Here is a 22887-nt window from a genome sequence, read left to right as displayed (position 1 = left end):
CATATTTCATTAATAATGGAGTGAAAAATCTCTTTAATTTGTATTTTAATCCACGGAAATCGAATCCAGTACGGTACCAAATGCTCTAACCAGTGCAATAAGTCGAAATCTAAAAATATCTAACGGGTAATAAATACATACATTTTTTTCTTCACATTTATAAACTATATATTAGTTGTTTCATTGCATATTATAAAATGCAGTTCCACCAAGATATGTCAGTACAATACTTTAAAAAAGGGTAACAAATACTTAAATTATCTTAAATCAACTTATATGAATATTAACGGAGAAAAGGTTCAATAATAAGACGCATATCGCTCACTCCTTTCAACAACATCATACTCGTATATCAAAAATCGTCAATTTTCAGTTGTGTATGTTTTCAGAATGCCCAGAAAATGTCATTTTCACAGCAAAAGCGCCATATTTTTAGCTTAATATTTACCCTCTACATGGTAAAAAGTGTTGTTTTTGCATTTTGTAAAAAAGGTATTGTTTAATTATTGTTTTAAATATACTAAATATTTTTGAAATGGAGAAAAAAACCTTCAGGTTTTACGTAAAAAGATCTGTTGCACAGTAAAAAGTTCAATAAGTGACTTGATATTTATTTTTAATACATTTTATAATATTTTAAAACTTTAAAAACGATCAAGTGTTTTGATATGTGACGTTGTTGAAAGGAGTGAGCGATATGTACAAATATCAATAAACCCCAATGAATCTAACTCCCAACTGTACACATACTCGTACAATAATAAAAAAAACCCTTATCCGCACCCCAATGGTGCATAGGGCACTGTGTCGTATAAACGCAGTGTTATCTTGATCGTTTACACATGAAGGAAAGGTGATCAGCCCTCCGCTTTAGGTACCAGTCCAGGGTAATATTGAATAAATATTACAGTGAAAAAATCACTTATATTTATTTGACCCCCCCTGGGAATCGAACCTGGGACCTCCAGAACGGTAGCCGAACGTGCTGACCATTACACTATGGAGGCGGACGTTACAATACAAATAGGAAATTTTTCCAAAAAAATCCACAATTTGTTTATTCTTGTTTTCTCGTTTTTAGATTGATGAATCAACTGATTACGTGATTTTGTGTTGTCAGGTGTCCGGGGTGGGATACACGAGAAGCGCCTACTGCATAGCCTGCTGGACCACTACAATGTACTGGAGCGGCCGGTGGTCAACGAGAGCGACCCGCTTCAGCTCTCCTTCGGCCTCACGCTCATGCAGATCATCGATGTGGTGAGTTTACGCACCCTACCTGCACACGCGCCTCGAATATGTTCACTGAAATCGTATACTGCATATGGGCGTTGATTAAACGCATGTTTAGTTTACACTATTAAGGGGTAAAAGTGCCTCTGCGCTCCGGGAATTCAATTAATATTACAACTAAAATAACAAAGTCTGCCTTTACCTTTTCTTAATAATTAATATTGTAATGATTAAAGAAAACACTTGGTTTTTTACCACTTGAGTTTTATTATAGATTACATGTTTCAGAAGTTAAACTTCCATCATTCAGGTCTGTATAATAACTAAAATATAAAATATAAAATTGTTCTATAAATAAGGAGAGGGGAAAGTAAGGGGAAGGGGTTAGTCAAGGAACGGAGTTTGAAAACAAAGGAAAAATGGAAAGCAATGGCGAAGAATTTTGAAACAATATATTATTTAATAAATTATTATTAGAAATCAGGTTTTTTTGTATTTCTAAATTTTCAAGATAATTCATAATTTGGCCTTTATATGGAACAAGGTGTAATAATTTTAATTTATGAGAGTGAAATGAGTGATTAGTATCTTGTAACCGGCGTGGGTTACGTGCGATGACTCTCAAAAATGTACACGCCTGGCCTTCACTCGGAATCTACCAACTTGCCACCGTTGTAAGGGGTGACGTTCCAGACGGCCCCGCCGTACCGAGTTGTAAGCTGGATACGGACGGAGGTGACTAGATGTATGAGCCGGGAAGAGCAGGCACTGGACCGACAAGTCAACCTCAATAGCCCTCATAAGGGCTTTCCGAAACTGGTCCGTGAATCGGTACAATGAGGCGAAACGGTCCAGGCTGGCGGCGCGGCGAGTCGTCCAAGGAGCGGGAGCGGAGAGATGATCACAGGTTTCAACAGTCACACCAGAACTAATTTACTATCGGAAAATGCGCCCTCTATATACCCGGCCGTGATCGCGTACCGCCCGACAGTGGGAAAGTACAGCCAATCAGCGGCCGGGGGAGAGAGACAGCCATATCTCTGTCTCTCTCTAAGGGGCACCGGACGGGCTACACTTTTATACCGTACCGGTGCCTTTACAACAGTACAACAATTCGTTATTACATTCAAGACACACTTATTCCATACAATATCCGTAATTATCATATTTATTCTATACAGTATCCGTAATATCTAGGCGCATTTAACATATTTCCTTATCTCTAATACATTTTTTTATACAAATGGTGCCGAAGCCATATAAATCTATACAAATTCCTAGAGGCCCTTCTTCGGGCCGCGGCCCGACGGGCGACCGTCTCGCCCGCCGCCGGACGCCTAGAATTCCTTTTCAGGGCCGCCGCACGGGGTGTGCGATCTGTCCGTAACATATCTATTATATGATTTAAATCATATAATAGATACTAATCACTCATTTCACTCTCATAAATTAAAATTATTACACCTTGTTCCATATAAAGGCCAAATTATGAATTATCTTGAAAATTTAGAAATACAAAAAAACCTGAATTCTAATAATAATTTATTAAATAATATATTGTTTCAAAATTCTTCGCCATTGCTTTCCATTTTTCCTTTGTTTTCAAACTCCGTTCCTTGACTAACCCCTTCCCCTTACTTTCCCCTCTCCTTATTTATAGAACAATTTTATATTTTATATTTTAGTTATTATACAGACCTGAATGATGGAAGTTTAACTTCTGAAACATGTAGTCTATAATAAAACTCAAGTGGTAAAAAACGAAGTGTTTTCTTTAATCATTGTAACATGTCTTACCACAAAGTTAATGCCGAAACAATAAATAAAATATTAATATTGTAAGTTAAAAAATAAACCTTTTCTTCCAATATTAAATAAATATTTTATGAAATGCTTATTTTTGTAAAAGGGAATTCGATTTTTTTAAAGAAAAAAACATATTTATCACTTTTTTAACTCCTTACATTTCAATAACACTTATTTTCAAAACCACATATTTATTTCGAAGAAAACCTTTTCTTCAATACAAGAACTATATTTTAAGCAAAAAATTCAATCGTGTCAAATGTTACCTGGGTTTAAAGAAGCAGTTTATCTTATTTTGTGCCTTAATTCTTTTTTGCTTAGGGTTTGCTTAGGGTTTGCATTTCACCGAGTTATCGATATTCATTTCAAGTTATTTCAAAAATAAACTTTATAAAATTAAACAACTTTGTTTTAACCACTTTTTTTATTATTAATACACTTTAACCTACCGGTTTCAACAAGAACCTTGTCATCATCAGGGTTTATTAAATTCTAAAACATTAAATTACTCATAAATAATTATATTCCCTTACCAAAAATCCTAAATGTTATTGTTATTTCATGTATGTTTATACAAAAATTCCAATACGTTTTAAACTATAAAAAATTAATCTATCGTCTTATTTTTCTTCCACTACACCCAATGGTGCACTAGGCACTGAATTAGAAAATCCAACCTATCTTTACCTATTGTAACTAAATTATCTGAAACGTATATTCTGCTACTGCTAATTTTTTTCCAACCAGTTGTTTTCAATGATTTTGAAGTAACAGAGAAAAATGCAGAATATGAAAAATAATTTGTGCACATAATTGTGCAACAATAGTTTAATGACGAACTGTCCGTCGACAAAATGTCCAGCCTCCTTACATTTGATTATGCAATGCGTTTATCTTGATTTGACGCATATGTTCAGGCAGCCTTTACGATCATACCACCACTCCGATATAAAGGCAACATCGACAGCCGACATAAAAATAAATAATATCTTTTTTTTTATCAACAATATTTTCAAAGGAAAAAAAACAAGAAAGCGCTAACATATTATTGTATATAGTTTCAAAGTGAATAAATTTCAAGATATTCTTATTTTTCCTTTATTTATGACCATTCACCGAAATACTTCGGCGAACATTCTTTCATTTTTTCAATTTCCCTTTCCTCATTTCCCCCATATACTCGTATGTAGTACCGTGAGAGAGAATGAGATGTCAGAAAAATAAAGAACTCGAGGGAAAATATTTGTTCGGAATGCGCCATTCAGTTTGATGTATGCTCGTTCCTATGTAAATGACATAAGGCTTCATAACTTTCGGAAAATACTTTCAAATATACTGTACGTTATCGGATCACAATTATTATTTTCTTCGAGAAAGTTTTTCGTTTTATCGAAAGCGATTTGACACTAAGAAAATTGATTTTAACATTAGGAGGAAAAAAAAAGAAAATGATCTAATATTCTAGAATGGAAAATATTACAAACTTGTAATACAGTGCCAGCTCGCTAGTCCAAACGTACATCGTTAAGTAGACTAAACAGATTAAATTCAGATTACCGAGTGTTTTGAAAAAAATGAGAGAGACAAAAGAAATTTCGGTTTATGAAAATACATTTTTATTTAGGTACTTAAATTAAAAAAAATTACATATTTATTTTAGTTTAAAAAATTTTATATTTTCTTTTAAACAAACGAGCCTTACTGGTGTTCATGGGCTAAATCACGCATTCATCTCAAAACCATCAATTCCTCAGTGTTCTGGACGACTTCTACAGCCCAGTTGATGGCCATGTTGAAAGCTTTCAAGGCATCAGAAAGTGGAATTTTTGAAACTGGCATCAACAGCTCGCCATCAACAGAGGAACGAAATCATTCGGATAACAGCGCGTTTCGGATTACGGAGCGTTCCGATTAGCGAGCTGGCACTGTTATGCATTTTAATACAGGTTTTTTCGTATCCATGGATTTTTTTAACATTTAAAATTATTTTTAGGACGAGAAGAATCAGTTGCTGATAACTAACATCTGGCTCAAACTGGTAAGTAATAATTAAATTAATAAACAAAATAACTCAATTTCAATTGCCTGTTACATATATTTTATTAGTTATATATATTTTCTTTTCAATTCAGATTATTTTTTAATCCACAATTTTGCACAGGGCACTGTACCGGCTGACACTTTTTAAACTTAATCGTCAATTGTGTAAGGCAAGGTTTTCAGTGCTGTCAAGGGTGATATTCACTAAATATTGAGTGTAAATTCACTAATATTTATCACTAATATTTATAAAGATCCCCCTGGAATGGAACCCAGGACCTCTAGCAGGAGGTGGACATAAACACAATATTTCAATACTCTCAATGTAAAAAATAAAACAAATATATTACCAATAATCTATGATAAATTAAACTCCAAAAATCTTTTGAGTAATCGTTAAGAATAGTTTGAGCGCCAAAAAATATAAATTTATACTTTATAATAACTGTATTTTACAACCCAGACTAACTGAAATCGTATTTGAATACACTTTCGTGTATGGATGAACGTTTAAATTTAACCGTGTACAACATTCTCCTTTTCATTCATCGTTCACTTTGTGTAATACCATTCAAAAACTGTACTTAAATTCTACTTCAACGAGTTGACCTGATGAGGGTATGATTATTCTGAAACCGGGAGTCGTAAAGTAGATTTTTCAGGTCGTATTATATAAAGTAAATGATGAATGATATAGAGAGTTATATGTTTCCATACCACAAAGTTAATAATGCTTTTAAAATCCAAAGTACTTTTTATCTCCGTTTACTTTTCTTTCGGTTTTTATTTCTTTGACAAGTCTTCAAAAATTATATTTTATGATATTATGAATCTTGTGAATATAACATTATAGAAGCTAATCATTTTACGTTAAAACCGAAATACGTGAAATAGAATAAATATTATAATTCTGGCATTATTCCTCGTTGGGATTGTATAAATTTCATTTTTAATTATGCATTGTCAGCGCCATTGTTATCCATTCCTCCAATTCATTACTCTTCTTCCCTGTTCCCCGCGATTTATAATTCATTTTATTGTTTCGGGTGTCCTTTATGTTCACAATTTGTTTTCTTCTTTTATCCCGCCAGGAGTGGAACGATATGAATTTGAGGTGGAACACTTCCGACTACGGCGGCGTTAAAGATTTACGCATCCCGCCGGCCCGCCTCTGGAAACCGGATGTCCTCATGTACAATAGGTAGGGTACACATTCATATTTCACCTTTTATTCGACATTCGGCTTGTCCTCGTACATTTCTGCCGACATTAATTTATTCAGAAAAACCTGAGAATAGTGTAGCTCCGCTTTCTGATACACTAGGCGCTCATATTTCTTTTCGTACCGTCAAAGGAACCATATAATTTTATTTCAATCCAAGCTTTGTTTGCGAAAGGAATACTATACTAAGACTGAAATCGGATTTAGATCTTTTTTATTATTCTCTACATAAATATTATACTGAATTTTACGATGCGATTCCAACGAAAAAATATACGCTTTGAGTACTTTTTTTCTTTGATATCGTACATCGAATCACTATGTACATTCGAAATTATTTTCATCAAAAACAACTTTTTTTACCTACATCCAGATTTTTCGACCTCCAACCCTTTTACGTTAGCTTCCATTTTAAATTTTAACCAATTATTTCAATATTAACCAATTATTTTAATATTCAATATATTTCAGCTCTAATTTTTTCAAATTAGAGCTGAAAATTTAAATATTAAAAATTTCCGTGAATATAAGTTTTGCTATTCACCTGTCGATGAAGGCAACTATAGCTTTCGAATCTAGCGGAGCGTAATGAAATAAAACTCAACAAGTGATATTTTACAAGTGTTTAATTTTTTTTTAAATAATGATACTCTCTGCTTGAATAAATGTGATTTTTTTCCCTAAAATGGATATTTTTCGAATAAACACATCACTCAATAAGTTTGTAGGATATCTAATAAAACTTTTTTATTTATGCTTGTTTTTTAGCAAATATTCCTTCAAAACGCACTGATAAAACCATATAATATTTTTACATTTTTTAAGATATGGATGAATAAAGTACCGCGTGTATCCCGAAACGGACACCAAATCCCTACCTTACTATTGATATTTGCATTGATGAACCGCTTGGGGGGGAGGGGTCTCGACGGTTGCTGTCCACTCAACTGAGTGCCGATTTGACTCTGAGGTGTATTAATGGATCTTCGTTTTATTCATTGTCACATACAACATGAAAAAATCCTTTTGTTTTGCTCAACAGCTCCAAACAGTGCTCTGATTCGTCGATGTGTTCTTTTTTATTTAGTCTGAGCAAACGCGGTACTAGCTTCGAACAAAGCTTTCTCATGGACAAAAATTCATACAGTAAAATATTGATATTTTTGAGCTATAAACATCCAACGCAACTCAATTTACGATCGGTGAAAACCATTTGTGAATTTATCATCTTATGAATTTATTGAGTGAAGGATTTTATGAAAATCTGAAAAATGACAATGAAATACCGTCATATAATACATAAAACCACAAGTGCATCGTTTTTTTTTTAAATTTTTTAACAAGAAAAGTGATTAAAGATGAAAATTGTTGTTTATTTTATTTGTAAAATTCAAATTCATGTAAAAATGTCAGCACAAAACTTAAATCTAAAAAACAACATTAGTAAGTTTGAGCAATCATTTATCAAAGGATATATGTATATATATATATATATATATATATATATATATATATATATATATATATATATATATATATATATATATATATATTTATATATATATATATATGTATATATATGTGTATATATATATATATATATATATATATATATATATATATATATATATATATATATATATATATATATATATATATATATATATATATATTTATGTATATATATATATATATATATATATATGTATATATATATATATATATATATATATCCCCTTGGCACAGGAAAACTCAGTGTGGGTACATTACCATAATCTTCGATTAGTAATTATGTACAATTAATGATGAAAATAAATAAATTACATTAAAATTAAACACCCGAAATGATTCGTGCTTGTTCGATATCTGGGATCATTTCTAAATGAAATTAGTAATCAATCCTCTGTATTCAGCAGACAGTTTCATTGTCGGTATGACGGATGGACGAGTAATCCGCAGTTCACCCCTTCAGCTACAGTGATTTATGAAGTGCCTGCCTGCTTTCAGCGCTGACGAGGGTTTCGACGGCACCTACCCGACCAACGTGGTGGTGCGCAACAACGGCTCCTGTCTGTACGTCCCTCCGGGCATCTTCAAGAGCACCTGCAAAATTGACATCACCTGGTTCCCTTTTGACGACCAACGCTGCGAAATGAAATTCGGCAGCTGGACCTACGATGGTTTCCAGGTGAGTATGTGCGGATAGGCGAGCGCGTAAATGAGCTCGCTTATCAATCGTTTAACTTTGACATTTAGAGAGCTTTTAAAGTGAATGCTCTTTATTTAAATGTATCCATGATAAAACAAAATTATTGGATCGAATTCTACTTTTATTTTAATATACAATGATAATAATGTGACGCGTTTCGTCTTATCGAGACATTATCAAAGACGAATTCTACCAACTAACTGCATTTACAATAAATGTGATAACACTACTTAATTAGAAAAAGTATTGTCTTAAAAGAACATACTGCTTATAAATACATATAATGATGGAGTGCAGTATAATGATTTATATGAACCTATTTTACATTACATGTGTATGTGTTTGTGTCTTTAGGATGTTTAAGGATGGAGAGGGATTTTTTTTATTCAGTGGAACATAGACGATATAAGTTTATAAGAATTACTTTGCTTTTTTTAATCTTGCATATAATTTTAATTACTAATTTTGCCACGAGGAAAAAAACTTTCTTTCCAGTGGTAAAATAAAGCTCTTTCAAAATGGCGTTGCCACTGTACTTAGGAATTGTCATATTGCCTTCAGTATTCTGTATTTCAGCAAGTAGGTCAATTAAAATCTCATCTTTTTAAGATATATTATATTTTCTAGTTGGATTTACAACTACAAGACGAAACTGGTGGAGACATCAGCAGCTTTGTTACAAACGGAGAATGGGAACTCATTGGTACATAATCTTTATTACATTTTTGTATTTGTTTCAATTTTTACCCAACAGAAGAAATATAAGATTTAACATGCTCGTATATTAAATATTATTTGGCATTTATGAGAATCCGAAAAAGAAATTCATCCAATCGCAATTTTTGAATTGGAAAATTCGCTTATTGAAAAAATCATTTTACTTCATTGGGGATATATTGCATGTGTGTTTTTGGTGAGGTTAAATTTTTAACTACAAAATTCGCATTAAAAAAACATTTTACTTGAGAAAATCTTGCCTTCGTGTTTAATTAAAGCTTACACAAATATGTCAATTTGACTCAAAATACGAATGTCGTTAAAGTAGTGTAAAATCTGCTCCAAGTACGAAATACTTAAAAGGAATATAGTTTACGAGAGTTCCTTGTAAACGGTACAGAAACCCTTAGTTCGCAAGTCAACAAACATGAACTTACGTCACACAATGCATCCTTATATTTGGAATTAAAACTTTTAATCTTTATATCTCCATAATTCATAGATTTCACTTGTGTTCTTCTAATCCTTATGAAAAATGTGTTCTTCTAATCCTTATCCTCATTCAATGGTGTATAGGATACTGCATTATATTGACACAATTCTATTTATCGTTACTTATATCAAGGCAAGATGCTCCAGGGACCAATCCAGGGTAATACTTAATCAATATTAGAGTGTAAAATCATTAAAATTTAAATTCACAACCCCTCCTGGGAATCAAACCCGGGACCTCCAACATGTAAACACGCTACATGTAAACATGTAAACATCCTCCAACATGTAAACATGCTAAACACGCTAACCATGAAGGAGGATAAAACAAACAAAAAAAAATTAACCTATATCTTATTTCCATTTTTTCCACAAATATGAGCATTTTTCCACAAATATTGAATAGTTCATAAAATAAAACAATTTTGTTTTAACCACTTTTTCATTGGTACAATTTATCCAACCGGTTTCGACAAGAACCTTGTCATCATCAGGGTTTATGTACAAAATTTTAAAACATTGGTTGGATAAAGTGTACAAATAAAATAGTGGTTAAAACAAAGTTTTTTTTTTTTATAAAATGTGCCACAAAGTATCTGCGAAAAACATTCAAGAAATAACTTGAATACAATTATATTACAGTATTGAAACGAAATAGAAGTCAGCCCAATGAGTTGGAGAGGGGTATTTTTTTCTTTAAATACTTATTGTGGTGGATTTTGCAGGGGTGCCAGGTAAGAGGAACGAGATCTACTACAACTGCTGCCCCGAGCCCTACATCGATATCACGTTCGCTATAGTCATCAGGCGCAAGACTCTCTATTACTTCTTCAACCTGATCGTTCCCTGTGTTCTCATTGCTTCCATGGCCCTTCTGGGCTTCACTCTGCCTCCCGATTCCGGGGAAAAACTTTCTCTTGGTAAGTTCTTTACTTATTCATTTAAACAACACCACTGGCTCTGAAACCTCCCGTCATATTCCCAGATCCGACATCAAATTTCTTTGTTTCTATTCGAACCCAACCATTAAAAAAAACTTGTTTTAAATGTTTATTTATTTATTTATTTGTTCGGGAGTTGTACAGCTTTACATGAAAAAAAATTACAATATAAACATTACATTAGATTAACATAAATAGTTACATTGACAATAAAAAATTAAAGCCTAAACAATTCCACATTCATGTTATAATTACAGTTGAAACATTAAGAGATTAAAAAAAGAGAAGAGTGTGTGTGTGTGTGTGTGTGTGTGTGTGTGTTTGTGTGTGTGTGTGTGTGTGTGTGTGAGGGTGGGAGTAAAAGGGTATGGTATAAAATGGAATATGCAGGAAGGAAAATGAGAGGAGATAAATTAATGAGAGGGATTAAAGAATGTTTGTTTCGTAACAAGATTAAAATAAGAATGTATTTATAAATATACATACGTACACATACATATATCGGTATTTAATTAATCATGCAAAGTTTTTCGGGATCAAAGATAAAAATGCCTTCAAAGTCCCTTTCACTGTCAGCGGGACATGTAAGTTAATACTTTATTTTGAATATTAAAACCATTGTTAACTTTTTTCATTTCTAAGAAGGTCACGATATAAGGTAGAATGATTTATTATCAAAGAGACCGGACGTTTTCAAAATTGCTAAAATTTTACGGTTCGTTTTCGAATGCAATATAAAAGCTTTGGCTGGGATATGTCATTACCACTCGGTGCGCGGAAATCCCCGCTGCAGTGGGAATATTACACAGAAGCTATTTGGCAGCCTTCCAATTGCATCAGCTTTGCAGCCTGCGCCGGAGCTAGTATATAATGCTCCAGTAAGGTATATGCCGCACCCCGTAAGAACCAACGTGATCATATGAGCTGGCTCGCCCATTCCGTTTTATGGCCGACTGTTTTTTGGAACAAGGATGGATGTAATGTCTCTTGAACTTTAACAGAACTGCATTCAGATTAAACTAATTGCATGATTCCTTGGCTAACTAATAATCGACTAGAACTTGTATAAAAGCTAAACTTTTGAAGTGTAATAATATTTATATACTATCAACTTAATACCGCAAATATCATAGATTTCAATAAATATCAAATAGCATGGGAAAATTAGTAGCCAAGATAAAATTAATCTGTCGACATTGAATAAAATCAAGTCATTGAAAAAAGATCATTTGAAAGAGGGTGTCAATTGAGTAATAAATACTTCTTCTTCTTCTTTATCTTGTTATAGACCTTGTGGCCTGTTTTTAAGAGGGATTAGCCTCCTGCGATGTCGATTCCCAGGTCTCGATAAATAATAAATACAACTTCTTAAATTGAGTATTGTGGTTGACAATCATTGGAAGAATGGTAAATGTTACACATGTGTAAAGTGATCACTGAAACCAGCCTAAGACACGTCGTAAGCCATGTTAATACTCAGACTTCCATTTTTTTCTTCAGGTGTTAAGACATCAATGTAATAAAGTCAATTCGGGTAAACGAAATGTACTTTATAAATATCGAAATATTATTACTTGCCAAACATTTGCTTGAAAAGTAAATATGTAGTTTTTGGTTTTCATTTTTAATCTTGAGGGTTGGTTAACATTGGTTCGAAACCAATCGACATTATAATTAATAATATACGTACAGTGATTTTAAAGGAAGTAACTTCATAAGTTTGAAAACGAGAATCACCAATTTTGTGCCTCAAATATTGGTTCAAATAGTTACAGGTATGTAATTAGTTTATAGAAAAAAACATTTGTCTAACCCATAAATTCGTTCATCAAATAATTTTTTGACAATATATGGCTTATCCAAATATAATGCAAAATCCAAATTATACATTACAATCAAATCTAAAAATATATATGACATACGAAATTCTTTTGTCACTTGATGTTAGTCTCGTCGAGCCTTCAGTTCCGTGTATTGAACATTCAATATTTCGGTAGTAGATACTCGTGTGCGGGGATATTTCATAACCCCTTAGCTTCAGCTCACCCCCCGTGCACTCCTTGTGAATGTAAAGCGAGAGGGGTGGAATAAATTTAAACTAAGGTCGCGTTGAATTTGGCTGTGAAACAACATCTCTAAAGTTCTGCGCTCTGAAATACGAGTACCTACAATACAACGATTAAAGAGGTATCTGCAGAAAACACTAGTTATTGGCATCTAGCCCATACATAATTTCCGGAAATGGCTATTCCAGTAAATCGGTAAAATTACGAAATTACTTGCGGTAATCGGTACTTTGATTCATCGGTCATTTGTTGGTTAGTTTGAAAGTGACAATTAAACCAGTCCCATCTGAAACTTTCTTTAGACTGTCTAAAAAAATGTCTTTGGACATTTTTTACTTTTCAGGCTGATACTTTGATAGATCCGCCATAGATAGTCAAAAAGTTTGTATTAAAGCCTTTTATTATGGTATTATGCCTAAAAAACATCTTTTACCGGCCAGGAATATTCGTTTACATCCCCTTTTACGTAATCAATAGTTTTCTGTATTATTTAAGTATGTGAGTATTCCAAAACTCACAACCTGCTATTTGGCTGAGGTTTGAGTGATTACTTTATATACTTGTGTAACGTTCACCATTTTGCATTATTAAATATTCGTATTGCATTTTTTTAAATGTATGATATCCCGTATACTTGTATGCAGCACAGTTGGATTCCTTTCATGTCAGTTCTTTTTTTTACTTACTTTAACTTTTCGTATGGGCTTTGGCTAGAAGTACAGAGTTTTCTAGGCCATTGGGCGGCGTTACAAAAGCAAATCCAGACTCTTCATCAACTTGACCGCTCCTAACGTAGTTTCGTGAAGGTTTTTAAAGCCAGGAAGGTATATTTTGGTGCGGTACTCCTCCACGGGTGCCGGACAGTCTGGTTCTCCGCCCTAAAGTCGCATCCTAGAGATGGGGTCAGCCCCCATCAGTGGAGCAGTTCTTATTTAATAGATTTATAATGTATGGGTGATTGCACCTTCAGTTTCAGATTCTAAGAGGAATTTAATTTACATGTGTGATGTCCAATTTGCAGGCGTGACTATTCTTCTGTCTCTCACCGTGTTCCTCAACATGGTGGCCGAGACGATGCCGGCCACCTCTGACGCCGTGCCCTTGCTGGGTACCTACTTCAACTGCATCATGTTCATGGTCGCCTCTTCGGTCGTGTCTACCATTCTCATTCTCAACTACCATCACAGGAATGCAGACACTCATGAAATGAGTGAATGCGTAAGTTTTTTCATTTTATTTAATTTCACCCGGGCATTTTCTGATAAGCATTTTCTGATAATTCGCCAGAATTGCTGGAACTTATATGTTTTAAGGTGGGGACTAACCGGAGTCATTTCGTCGTAACGTAACACGTTACGATGCGAGCATTCGTATAGTCAGTACAGCATTCCGAGTGCTCCATCCACAATCGGATGCTCGCCGCGAATGTTACGTTACGACGAAATGCTCCAGTCAGCCCACCTTTAGAGCTTCCGATCGAATCACCAGGACAACTAACACCTTAGCGCTTCATCGTTCATCAAAATTGGTCGACGATGAATATGGAAATTTTGATATGTTCTACTCGACATTGCCAGCACAGAGGTGGCATACATTGTAAGTTGACATTCATATCGTAGTGTGTCTCTATTGTCATATAATTTGTCTTTGACTTGAGATTTGATCTTTCCGTTTCCCCCTTTGCCTCCCTCCCGTCCCTCTTCCAGGTATTTTCACTAACTCGCAAATATAAAATTTTGTAACTGGAATGATACAAATACCAGTTTTGTGTTACTCGTTAATGTTAATGAATTGATTTAACTGTTCTGTTAAATCCAAAGAATAAAAAAATAAAAAAATAAAAAAAACTGTTGTAAAACATAGGTTAGATACAACTCAAATTAATAGGCCGGACCACTTTGCACACGTGCAACATTCCAATAATGGGTAGAATTGGTGAATATTGTATTTGTGGTCTTCAAACTTCCATATTCTTATTCATCTATGTTGAGATGTCAAAAATGTATAAAATAAATCCTAAGCGGAGATAATCCAGATCTGTGAACAAGTTATTGCACATTGTGAATGCATTTTGAGCTATTTCGTCAGATTTGTGTGGTTTTCCTGTACTGTCTGCCAAGCATTCTGCGATCTCATCTCATCTTCTCTCTCTCGCATATTTCTCTTACCCTGATGTTTTTTAGAAGTATTTGGACATTGTGAATTGTGTTGACAGATTCGTGTGGTCTTCCTGTACTGGCTGCCGTGCATCCTGCGCATGAGCAGGCCCGGCAGCGCAGACCAGGCGGGCGCGCCGCCCAAGCCGCCGCCCGCGCCGGACGCCGAGCTGCGGGAGCGCTCCTCCAAGTCGCTACTGGCCAACGTGCTGGACATAGACGACGACTTCCGCAACAACCACCGGGCGCCTTACTACCGCTCGCTATACAGGTACGTCATTTCTTCCGTTTCAATTAAGATACGAATCAAATGCATCATATCGAGTGCATATCAGCAGAACGCATTACAAAATGTGCCAGGATAGTGGAGTTCATAGGAGAAATCGCACGAACCACGTCATTTCTTCAGTTTCAATTTAGTAACGCATTAAATGCATCATATCAAGTGTGTATTTCTTCTTCTTTATGAGCCTCTGTCCTCTACTGCTGGATATAGGCCTCTTCCCCTTCTTTCCATTTCCTCCGGTCGATTGCTCCTTGCAGCCAGTTTCTACCCCCACAGCGACTATGTCAACCAAAACTTTTGGGGTTTTCCGATTTTTCTTTCGCTCTCCCAAAGTCTTCATTGTAAAAATTTTGGGGTCCATCTTGTGGTGTCCTGTCTTGCAATATGTCCTGCCCATTGCCATTTGAGTTTTGCCACGCAATCTGGTGATCGCAAATGATATCCTATATTTTGGTTATTTTCCTGGTATCTTCATTTTTTATTATTTTATCCATCCGGAGAAAACCAAGCATGGATCTTTCCATAGATTGCTGTGTGCACTTGAGCTTCTCTGCATTTTTCTTAGTCAGAGCTATAGTCTCTAGTGCATATGTGTTCACTGGCATTATGCAGAATTCATACACTTTTCTTTTGAACCAGGTCGGAATCTCCATTATTTTGCAAAATTTGTTTGAGCTTGTCAAAAATCTGAGTGGTTCTCAGTCACCGAAAACTTGGGCGGTTCTCGGTAACTCAGTCTCATTCTTCTTGCCCAGTTTTATCTTCTGTCCAAGATATATGTATTTGTCTACTAAAAATGTTCCAGGATAATAGAGTTCAAAAGAGAAAAGCACACAAACTATATCGTTTCTTCAGTTTCAATTTATTAACAAATTAAATACATCATATCGAGTGCATACTAGTAGAACGTATACGAGTAAATAATACGCATAGTCTCATCGATGTGATACATTTTCTCACCCCGTTTTGAATGAATCGTTTTGTAATGCAGACCTATATGCTAATGAGTAAAGATATTTATCTGAACTCTGTTTCCATTTCAGGGCTGGTGAGGAAAATGCGGTGGCCAGACCGCCCGACCCCCCGGCGCCGCCGTGCCTAGGGGCGGACTACGAGCTGGCGCTCATCCTCAAGGAGCTTAGGTACATCACAGACCAGGTGAGCATCATCTACCAACCGACCGACTAAACCAATACTTCAATTATAAAAATATTAAAGCCGGAGGACATAATAAAAAGCATGCGAAGCCGATAAACAAAATTTAGTTTGGAGTAAGGTCCTTGCAATATATTGCCTCTACCCAAATTATTGTTCGCCTCCGTAGTGTAATGCTCGGCACTCTTGGCTTTCTTACTGGAGGTCCCGGATTCGATTCCCAGGGGAGGGGTCAAATACATAAATAAATTATTTTTTCACTCCAACATTTATTGATTATTAGCCTGGACTGGTACCTGAAGCGGAGGTTCAAGTACCTATTAGAAAATATGGTTCATGGGAGACCATGGGACATGAGAGGAATAGGCCGGCCACAGAAAAGATGTTCCGATGACATTTTGCCCTGTGTTTTCTTATTTGTTACTTTCTTATCTGTTTTTCAGTATTTTTAACCTTAATATCATGTCCCAAAATGAGTAATGGAAATTTCTCATCGGGAATATTAAATATGTGACTTATGTATGTTTAAAGCTGTCCCACCGCATTCCCAGAGCTGATACAGAAGCATCTAGGCTTCCTGACAGACCTTCTCTTGCAAAGCAATGTGTTTTTTTTAACTATATATGTGAAATGATAAAATAAATAAATTTATTTATTTATTCATACGGCACAAGGGACTTTTACAATTGAATATAAAAACAATAAAGAGCAGCGCGTTTATATTGAGTAATACACAAAAATATAAGTTAACATTTTTGAAATGTTTTAAGTAGCAATTTCTTTCGACTGATTAATTATACGGTCTTTTAGTAAACCAAGTTGGATACTCTTCGTTTTAGGGTTTTGAAGGTTGGGACATAAGAATTGATGGTTTCTTAGAATATTCAATGGAGTTTATATATTGATTGTTCGATATTAACGTCAAAAAAAAATGACCAATCAATATTTGTGAAATGGAGATTTATAGCATCAAAATCCCCTTTTTTAAATTAAGAGAGATTGCTTCTAGTTTGGGCAATTAATGTGACACGCAATAAATAATATATAAAGGAGGATGATGATCATCCACAGGAAATAGCGGATCATTAGATTTTACAATGGAATTATTTGGTTCGTTAGAAATTACTAAATCAAGGATGCGGGTTCGATGATTTTTAATAGAATTATGCTTATATAGACTAAGGAAGTTCAACGTATCGCTTACTCCTTTCAACAATGCCATAAATAAAAAAAACTTGATTTTTCAGGAGATCGTTTTCAAAGTTTGAGAATATAATCAAATGTATTAAAAATAAATATCAAGCCACTTATTAAACTTTTTACTGTGCAAAAGATCTTTTTAAGTAAAACCTGAAGGTTTTTTTCTATTTTTGAAAAATATTAAGTATAGTTAAAAAAATAATTAAACAATATGTTTTCTTCAAAGTGCAAAAACAACACTTTCTGCCCTGTAGCGGGTAAATATTCAGTTAAAAATATGCCGCTTTCGCTGGGATATAGTACATTTTCTGGGCATTCCAAAAATATGCACAACTGAAAGTTGACGATTTTTGATACATGACATTGTTAAAAGGGGTGAGTGGTATCTAGTATATCAAGCGCACGATCTTATACACTTTACACTTTAATTATATAAATAATAAATGACGTCGCATGGCCTGTTTCAGCTCCGGAAGGAAGACGAGGACTCGTACGTGTCCCGTGACTGGAAGTTTGCCGCCATGGTAGTGGACAGACTGTGCCTTATAATCTTTACCCTATTCACCATCGGAGCCACCCTCGCGGTGCTGCTGTCTGCGCCGCACATCATGGTGTCCTAGCGGCGCCGGCCCGGCCCTGGCCACGCCACGTACTTCGTTATGCCACACCCCGCGTACAATAAAGCCGATTTCACTCTTCATTATAGTATAGAGACGAGAGACGCTAGGGACGCCCTTATATGTACGTACATACATATAAAATAAAGATTCTGTGATAAACCGGTTAATTGTTAAGTTATGATTTGCAATCTATAAGAACATTAATTAATAAATATATCACCGGAAACCTTAACGTTTCGCGCGAGCGTTAGGCGATTACAGTAAATCCCCTGTAACGTTTATATACGCACCGCGTTTTGAGAGGTAACGTTAAAGAGAATTTATGTTTTAAATTGTATTTTTATATTTTAACCATCGGAAATGATTGAAGTGAGTCAGTATTAAATTAAAATACAATTTAAAAATAAATATCTCCTATAACGTTCTCTCCGATAACGCTGTCCGTATTTCAACGTTATAGGGGGGTTTACTGTGTATTATTGTAAAAAAATTAGGATTAAGACGAAGGTTAGTGTCTCGGGAGCCCCGCGGGGGCGGGGACGGTCCCGGAAGTTGCACCCTCCCCGTCCCCCGCGGGCCCCTCCCGCCGTTAAGTTTACGCGACCCTTTACGGCGTGTCTAGAGCCCGGCAGCGCGCCCCGGGCCCGGCCGCTCGGCCCACCGGGAACCGGAAGTTGCCCCGGCGGACCCCGCGGCCGCGCCCCCCTCCCGCCGGCCCCGCTCTATGCATCGGTCATTTGTTGTGTTTCTATAAATTTTATTGTATAAAGTGTCTCATTATTAACGACAATCCGTTTGAGATGGTGAAAAATGTATCTTCGGCAATGTTCGAATTCACCCGATACTTGCTCCCTCGATATATCGTATATTTGCCCATACACTGTTAAAAGGTATAATACAATATTTATTTTATAATTAAACACTTGTATTATACCACTTCATGAGTTTTATTTCATTAGTTTTATTTTATTTGTGTGTAATGTAATAAAACTCATTAAGTGGTATAATACAAGTGTTGAATTATTAATAAAAAATCAATATGTCATTCCACAAAGTTAATGCCAAATCGATGAATAATATAATACAATATCATTCAATTTTGTTTCGAAGAAAACGATGATCATTATACTCGTATATAATATTGGGTACTGTTGAAATATATTTGTGTTTGAAGAATAATAAATCAAGCAATACTTATTGTTAATAATTACTATTTAAATAATATATACAGTTTATTAAAGTTTAAAAATGTCGCGAAACACTCAATTAACAGTAATCATTCCGTGTTGTGGAAAATATACGTACTTACCTTTACTCCCATTGTGTAAAATTATCATTTCCTATCGACGTCTTCACCTAAATCTTCGTGGAAATTATTTAAATTAAATAAACACTTCGCTCTTCCATGTGTGTTGTTCAAAACTATTTACAAAATTAGATATATATTAAAAACATATTTATCGTAAAGTCAATTTTATCAAATTAATATTTACAGAATAGTATTTGCTGACAATTCCTGAAATATATACATTTAAGACGCGTAAATGAATATTTTCGAAATAGCATAATTCCTTACGTACTCACACAAACATTACTTCTAGATTCCCTAAAATGAAATTCTATTACAAAAAAAAAAAACATTTTCACAATGTTTCTGCAGGTTAAATGCAAAATCTCTTAAATAACAAATTGAATACTTCAATTAATAATTAAATTTCGGAACAATATATGACAAATGATTTCACTTAATAGAATTTTCCGGATTTAAACATTTCACGATGATTAAAAAAATAAATAAAAATCATAATTTCTTCTCAACACATAAATTTATTTAATTAATTGTATAAGAAACTTTACAGGATGTTATTTTTTTTAATTATGTAAATATCTGAAAGTTTTTGTGACTAAGAAAAAATAATGCAGAAGGTACAAAAATGTGGAAAAAACTTACTAAAAACATTTTAATTCTCATTCATTTATTTTCAACATCATGAAATCATTTTATTCCACATTTGCGTTGACATACATATTTGATCAGATTTACAATATTATGATAAACAATAAATAAGTGCCCAGTTTATAACTACATAAGTATGTAGAGTTATAAATTTAAAGAAAAGAAATTCATATATATATACGTTATGAGAGAAATAAAACAAAATAAAAATGAAACAAAAGCGTCATCAAATGAATAGCCATGTATAAAATATAATAAAACAAATCAGAAATTTAAAAATAAAAATGTTAATAAAATAATATACAGTTGTTAAACACTAAATTTGAACAAAAACGATTAATTAGTCTAAAAAAAATAAACATTTTAATATACAGACCTAAGAATGTTATAAACCCAAAAATATACGCATGTCATTAAACATTCGTAACAACTCGAAAATATTTATTTATTATACTACGAATCACGGGCTGTTCCGAAAAATAAGTACACTATTAAATTGAAAACCCACGTAAAAACAACCATTAATGAAAAAATAAAAAATTGACTGTAAATAATAATATACTAAAATATTTTAAGCAAAACGTTGTGATGAAACGAGATGCATTATCTCCATGGATTGTACTTTGTTTATTTAAATACATAAAGCGAATATTTACAAATGTCTTTTATTTTCCATTCCCAATTCTTACTCCTTTATTTCCTTTCCTTTTTTTTCTTTTTTGTGTGCATATTATGATAAAATAGATTTTTTAATTTAAATAATTAAAATATATTAATGTATATAATTAACAGATAAATTTTTCTATAAAAAAAAATCACTTTTGATTATACAAATTACTGAAAAAACATTAAAAAAATACAGCAATTCTTTATTATTTTTATGTAATATGGGTATTTTGTGTTATATACTCGTATTTTAGAAACATCGATAAAGCTCTATTCAAAAGTGATTTAGTTTTAAAAAACTACATAGCATTTCAAAAGAAGGATTTTTTTATACAAAAAGAATAATAATGATTAAAGAAAACACTTCGTTTTTTTACCACTTAAGTTTTATTATAGACCACATGTTTCAGAAGTTAAACTTCCATCATTCAGGTCTATATAATAACTATGTTATTATACAGACTATACTATGTTATTATATGTTATTATACAGACCTGAATGATGGAAGTTTAACTTCTGAAACATGTAGTCTATAATAAAACTCAAGTGGTAAAAAACGAAGTGTTTTCTTTAATCATTGTAACATGTCTTACCACAAGGTTAATGCCGAAACAATAAATAAAAAAAGGATAATATATGTGTTTTTATTAAATACATAAATATTTTAATTTCATACTGTTTTCGTGAGCCTATAGGGCTCATTATCAAAAATATGTATCAAATAGTGGTAGAGTGGGTTCTAACCCAGAAACTTATATATTTAGTCTGGTTACCGATGTAATATTAATCTGGATATCAAAAACTTTACAAATATATTAATAAATCTGTAATTTTAAAATTAATTTCATTTCCAAATAATATTCATATGTACATATATACGGACATATTTAACCGTTATGTTTTATCATTTGGCAAATTGTTATAAAAAATAAGAAGAATTCATCATCAAGATGCCAGATCGATCTGGGTATAAACGCAGCGCTGAAAATATACCACCGAAAGCGTTCACTGCAAGGTCTGGAATATGCTACGGTCGATAATGGACCACTGCCACGTCGCGAGGGAGAGGGTATGTATGACAAGGCAGGAAGTATCGTAGGAATAAGGATCTTTGCTAGTAGGGGTGAAAACTCATTCCCCTCAAATTTAATGACAGCGATTAATCACAAGTAGAGGGGGTAAAGCAATTGTGGGTGTTGTATATTGCAGGGTGCATACAATTTTGAACTTTTTACAAGAATGTTACTTTTGTTAACTGGCTTTTAAATATAGTTAGTGGGAACAATCCTTTGTGAGCAAATCACTGATAAGGTTTACGGGAATAAATGTGCAGGATAGTAAATTTTCTTAAAAGAAAATCAACATTGGCACATGATTAAATTATAAATAACACTCTCCCTTTTTACCACTTGAGTAATTTTAACGACTAGTATCCTTTTTAATTTAATTTTTACTTAGTAAATACCACTATCACTTAAAAATCTATTATGACATATATTTCTATGCAATTCGCATCATTTTCAAACACGGTACGATGATGTGGAATGCATCGAAACACGTATCACAATAGATTTTAAGAAATAGTGATATTTACTAAGTAAAACTTAAATTAAATATTGATTTCACCACAAATTTATTGCCGAGTCAATTAATGAGACTAATTTCCTATTCAAACCCGTAGATGGAAGCATATGTAGCTTTCGACACAAGTCGTTAAAATATAATACTTAAGTGGTAAAAAACAAGTGTTTCATTTATAATTTAAACATGTCTTACCGCAAAGTAAATACCGAAACAATAAATACACACACACACTCACCCCAACCAACATTACTTTCACAAGAATAACATTATCGGTGGATTTTTTTTAATTGGCTGTAGATTTGTTAATTGTCGTTGAATATTGTTTTGTAGTGGCTGTAAAAATCCATATAAATAAAAATAAAAAACAAAAATAAAATATAAAAATAAAAAAAACACTGGAGTATGAAATTTAGTTAAATTTATATAGCTGCTTTTGCCAACGAACGCTCATTTTAGCTACCCATTTCCATACTACTTTGGGGCTGTATCTTTTCATATGGTGGTGTTGGAAATCCTTTCGGCCATTTTCCAGTCAC

General features: G+C 33.6%; 1 protein-coding gene across 1 annotated transcript in view; it reads left to right on the top strand.

Annotated features, from left to right (window-relative positions):
* The window catches only part of nAChRalpha7 (nicotinic Acetylcholine Receptor alpha7), a 33878-nt gene extending 13136 nt beyond the window's left edge, over positions 1-20742 (top strand). The window contains exons 2-11 of the mRNA XM_088270850.1: positions 1121-1260; positions 5033-5077; positions 6171-6280; positions 8309-8489; positions 9138-9213; positions 10445-10639; positions 13748-13944; positions 14942-15153; positions 16212-16326; positions 17991-20742. Of these exons, the coding sequence (XP_088126976.1) occupies positions 1121-1260; positions 5033-5077; positions 6171-6280; positions 8309-8489; positions 9138-9213; positions 10445-10639; positions 13748-13944; positions 14942-15153; positions 16212-16326; positions 17991-18143 (1424 nt within the window). The 3' untranslated portion in view covers positions 18144-20742. The remainder of the gene's footprint in view (positions 1-1120; positions 1261-5032; positions 5078-6170; positions 6281-8308; positions 8490-9137; positions 9214-10444; positions 10640-13747; positions 13945-14941; positions 15154-16211; positions 16327-17990) is intronic.
* Positions 20743-22887: the final 2145 nt, after the last annotated feature.

The sequence above is a fragment of the Brachycentrus maculatus genome, unplaced genomic scaffold (assembly GCF_059751285.1).
Source record: "Brachycentrus maculatus isolate JH-2025_06_01 unplaced genomic scaffold, ASM5975128v1 h1tg000396l, whole genome shotgun sequence".
NCBI lineage: Eukaryota > Metazoa > Arthropoda > Insecta > Trichoptera > Brachycentridae > Brachycentrus > Brachycentrus maculatus.
This window is presented reverse-complemented; position numbering and strand designations above follow the sequence as displayed.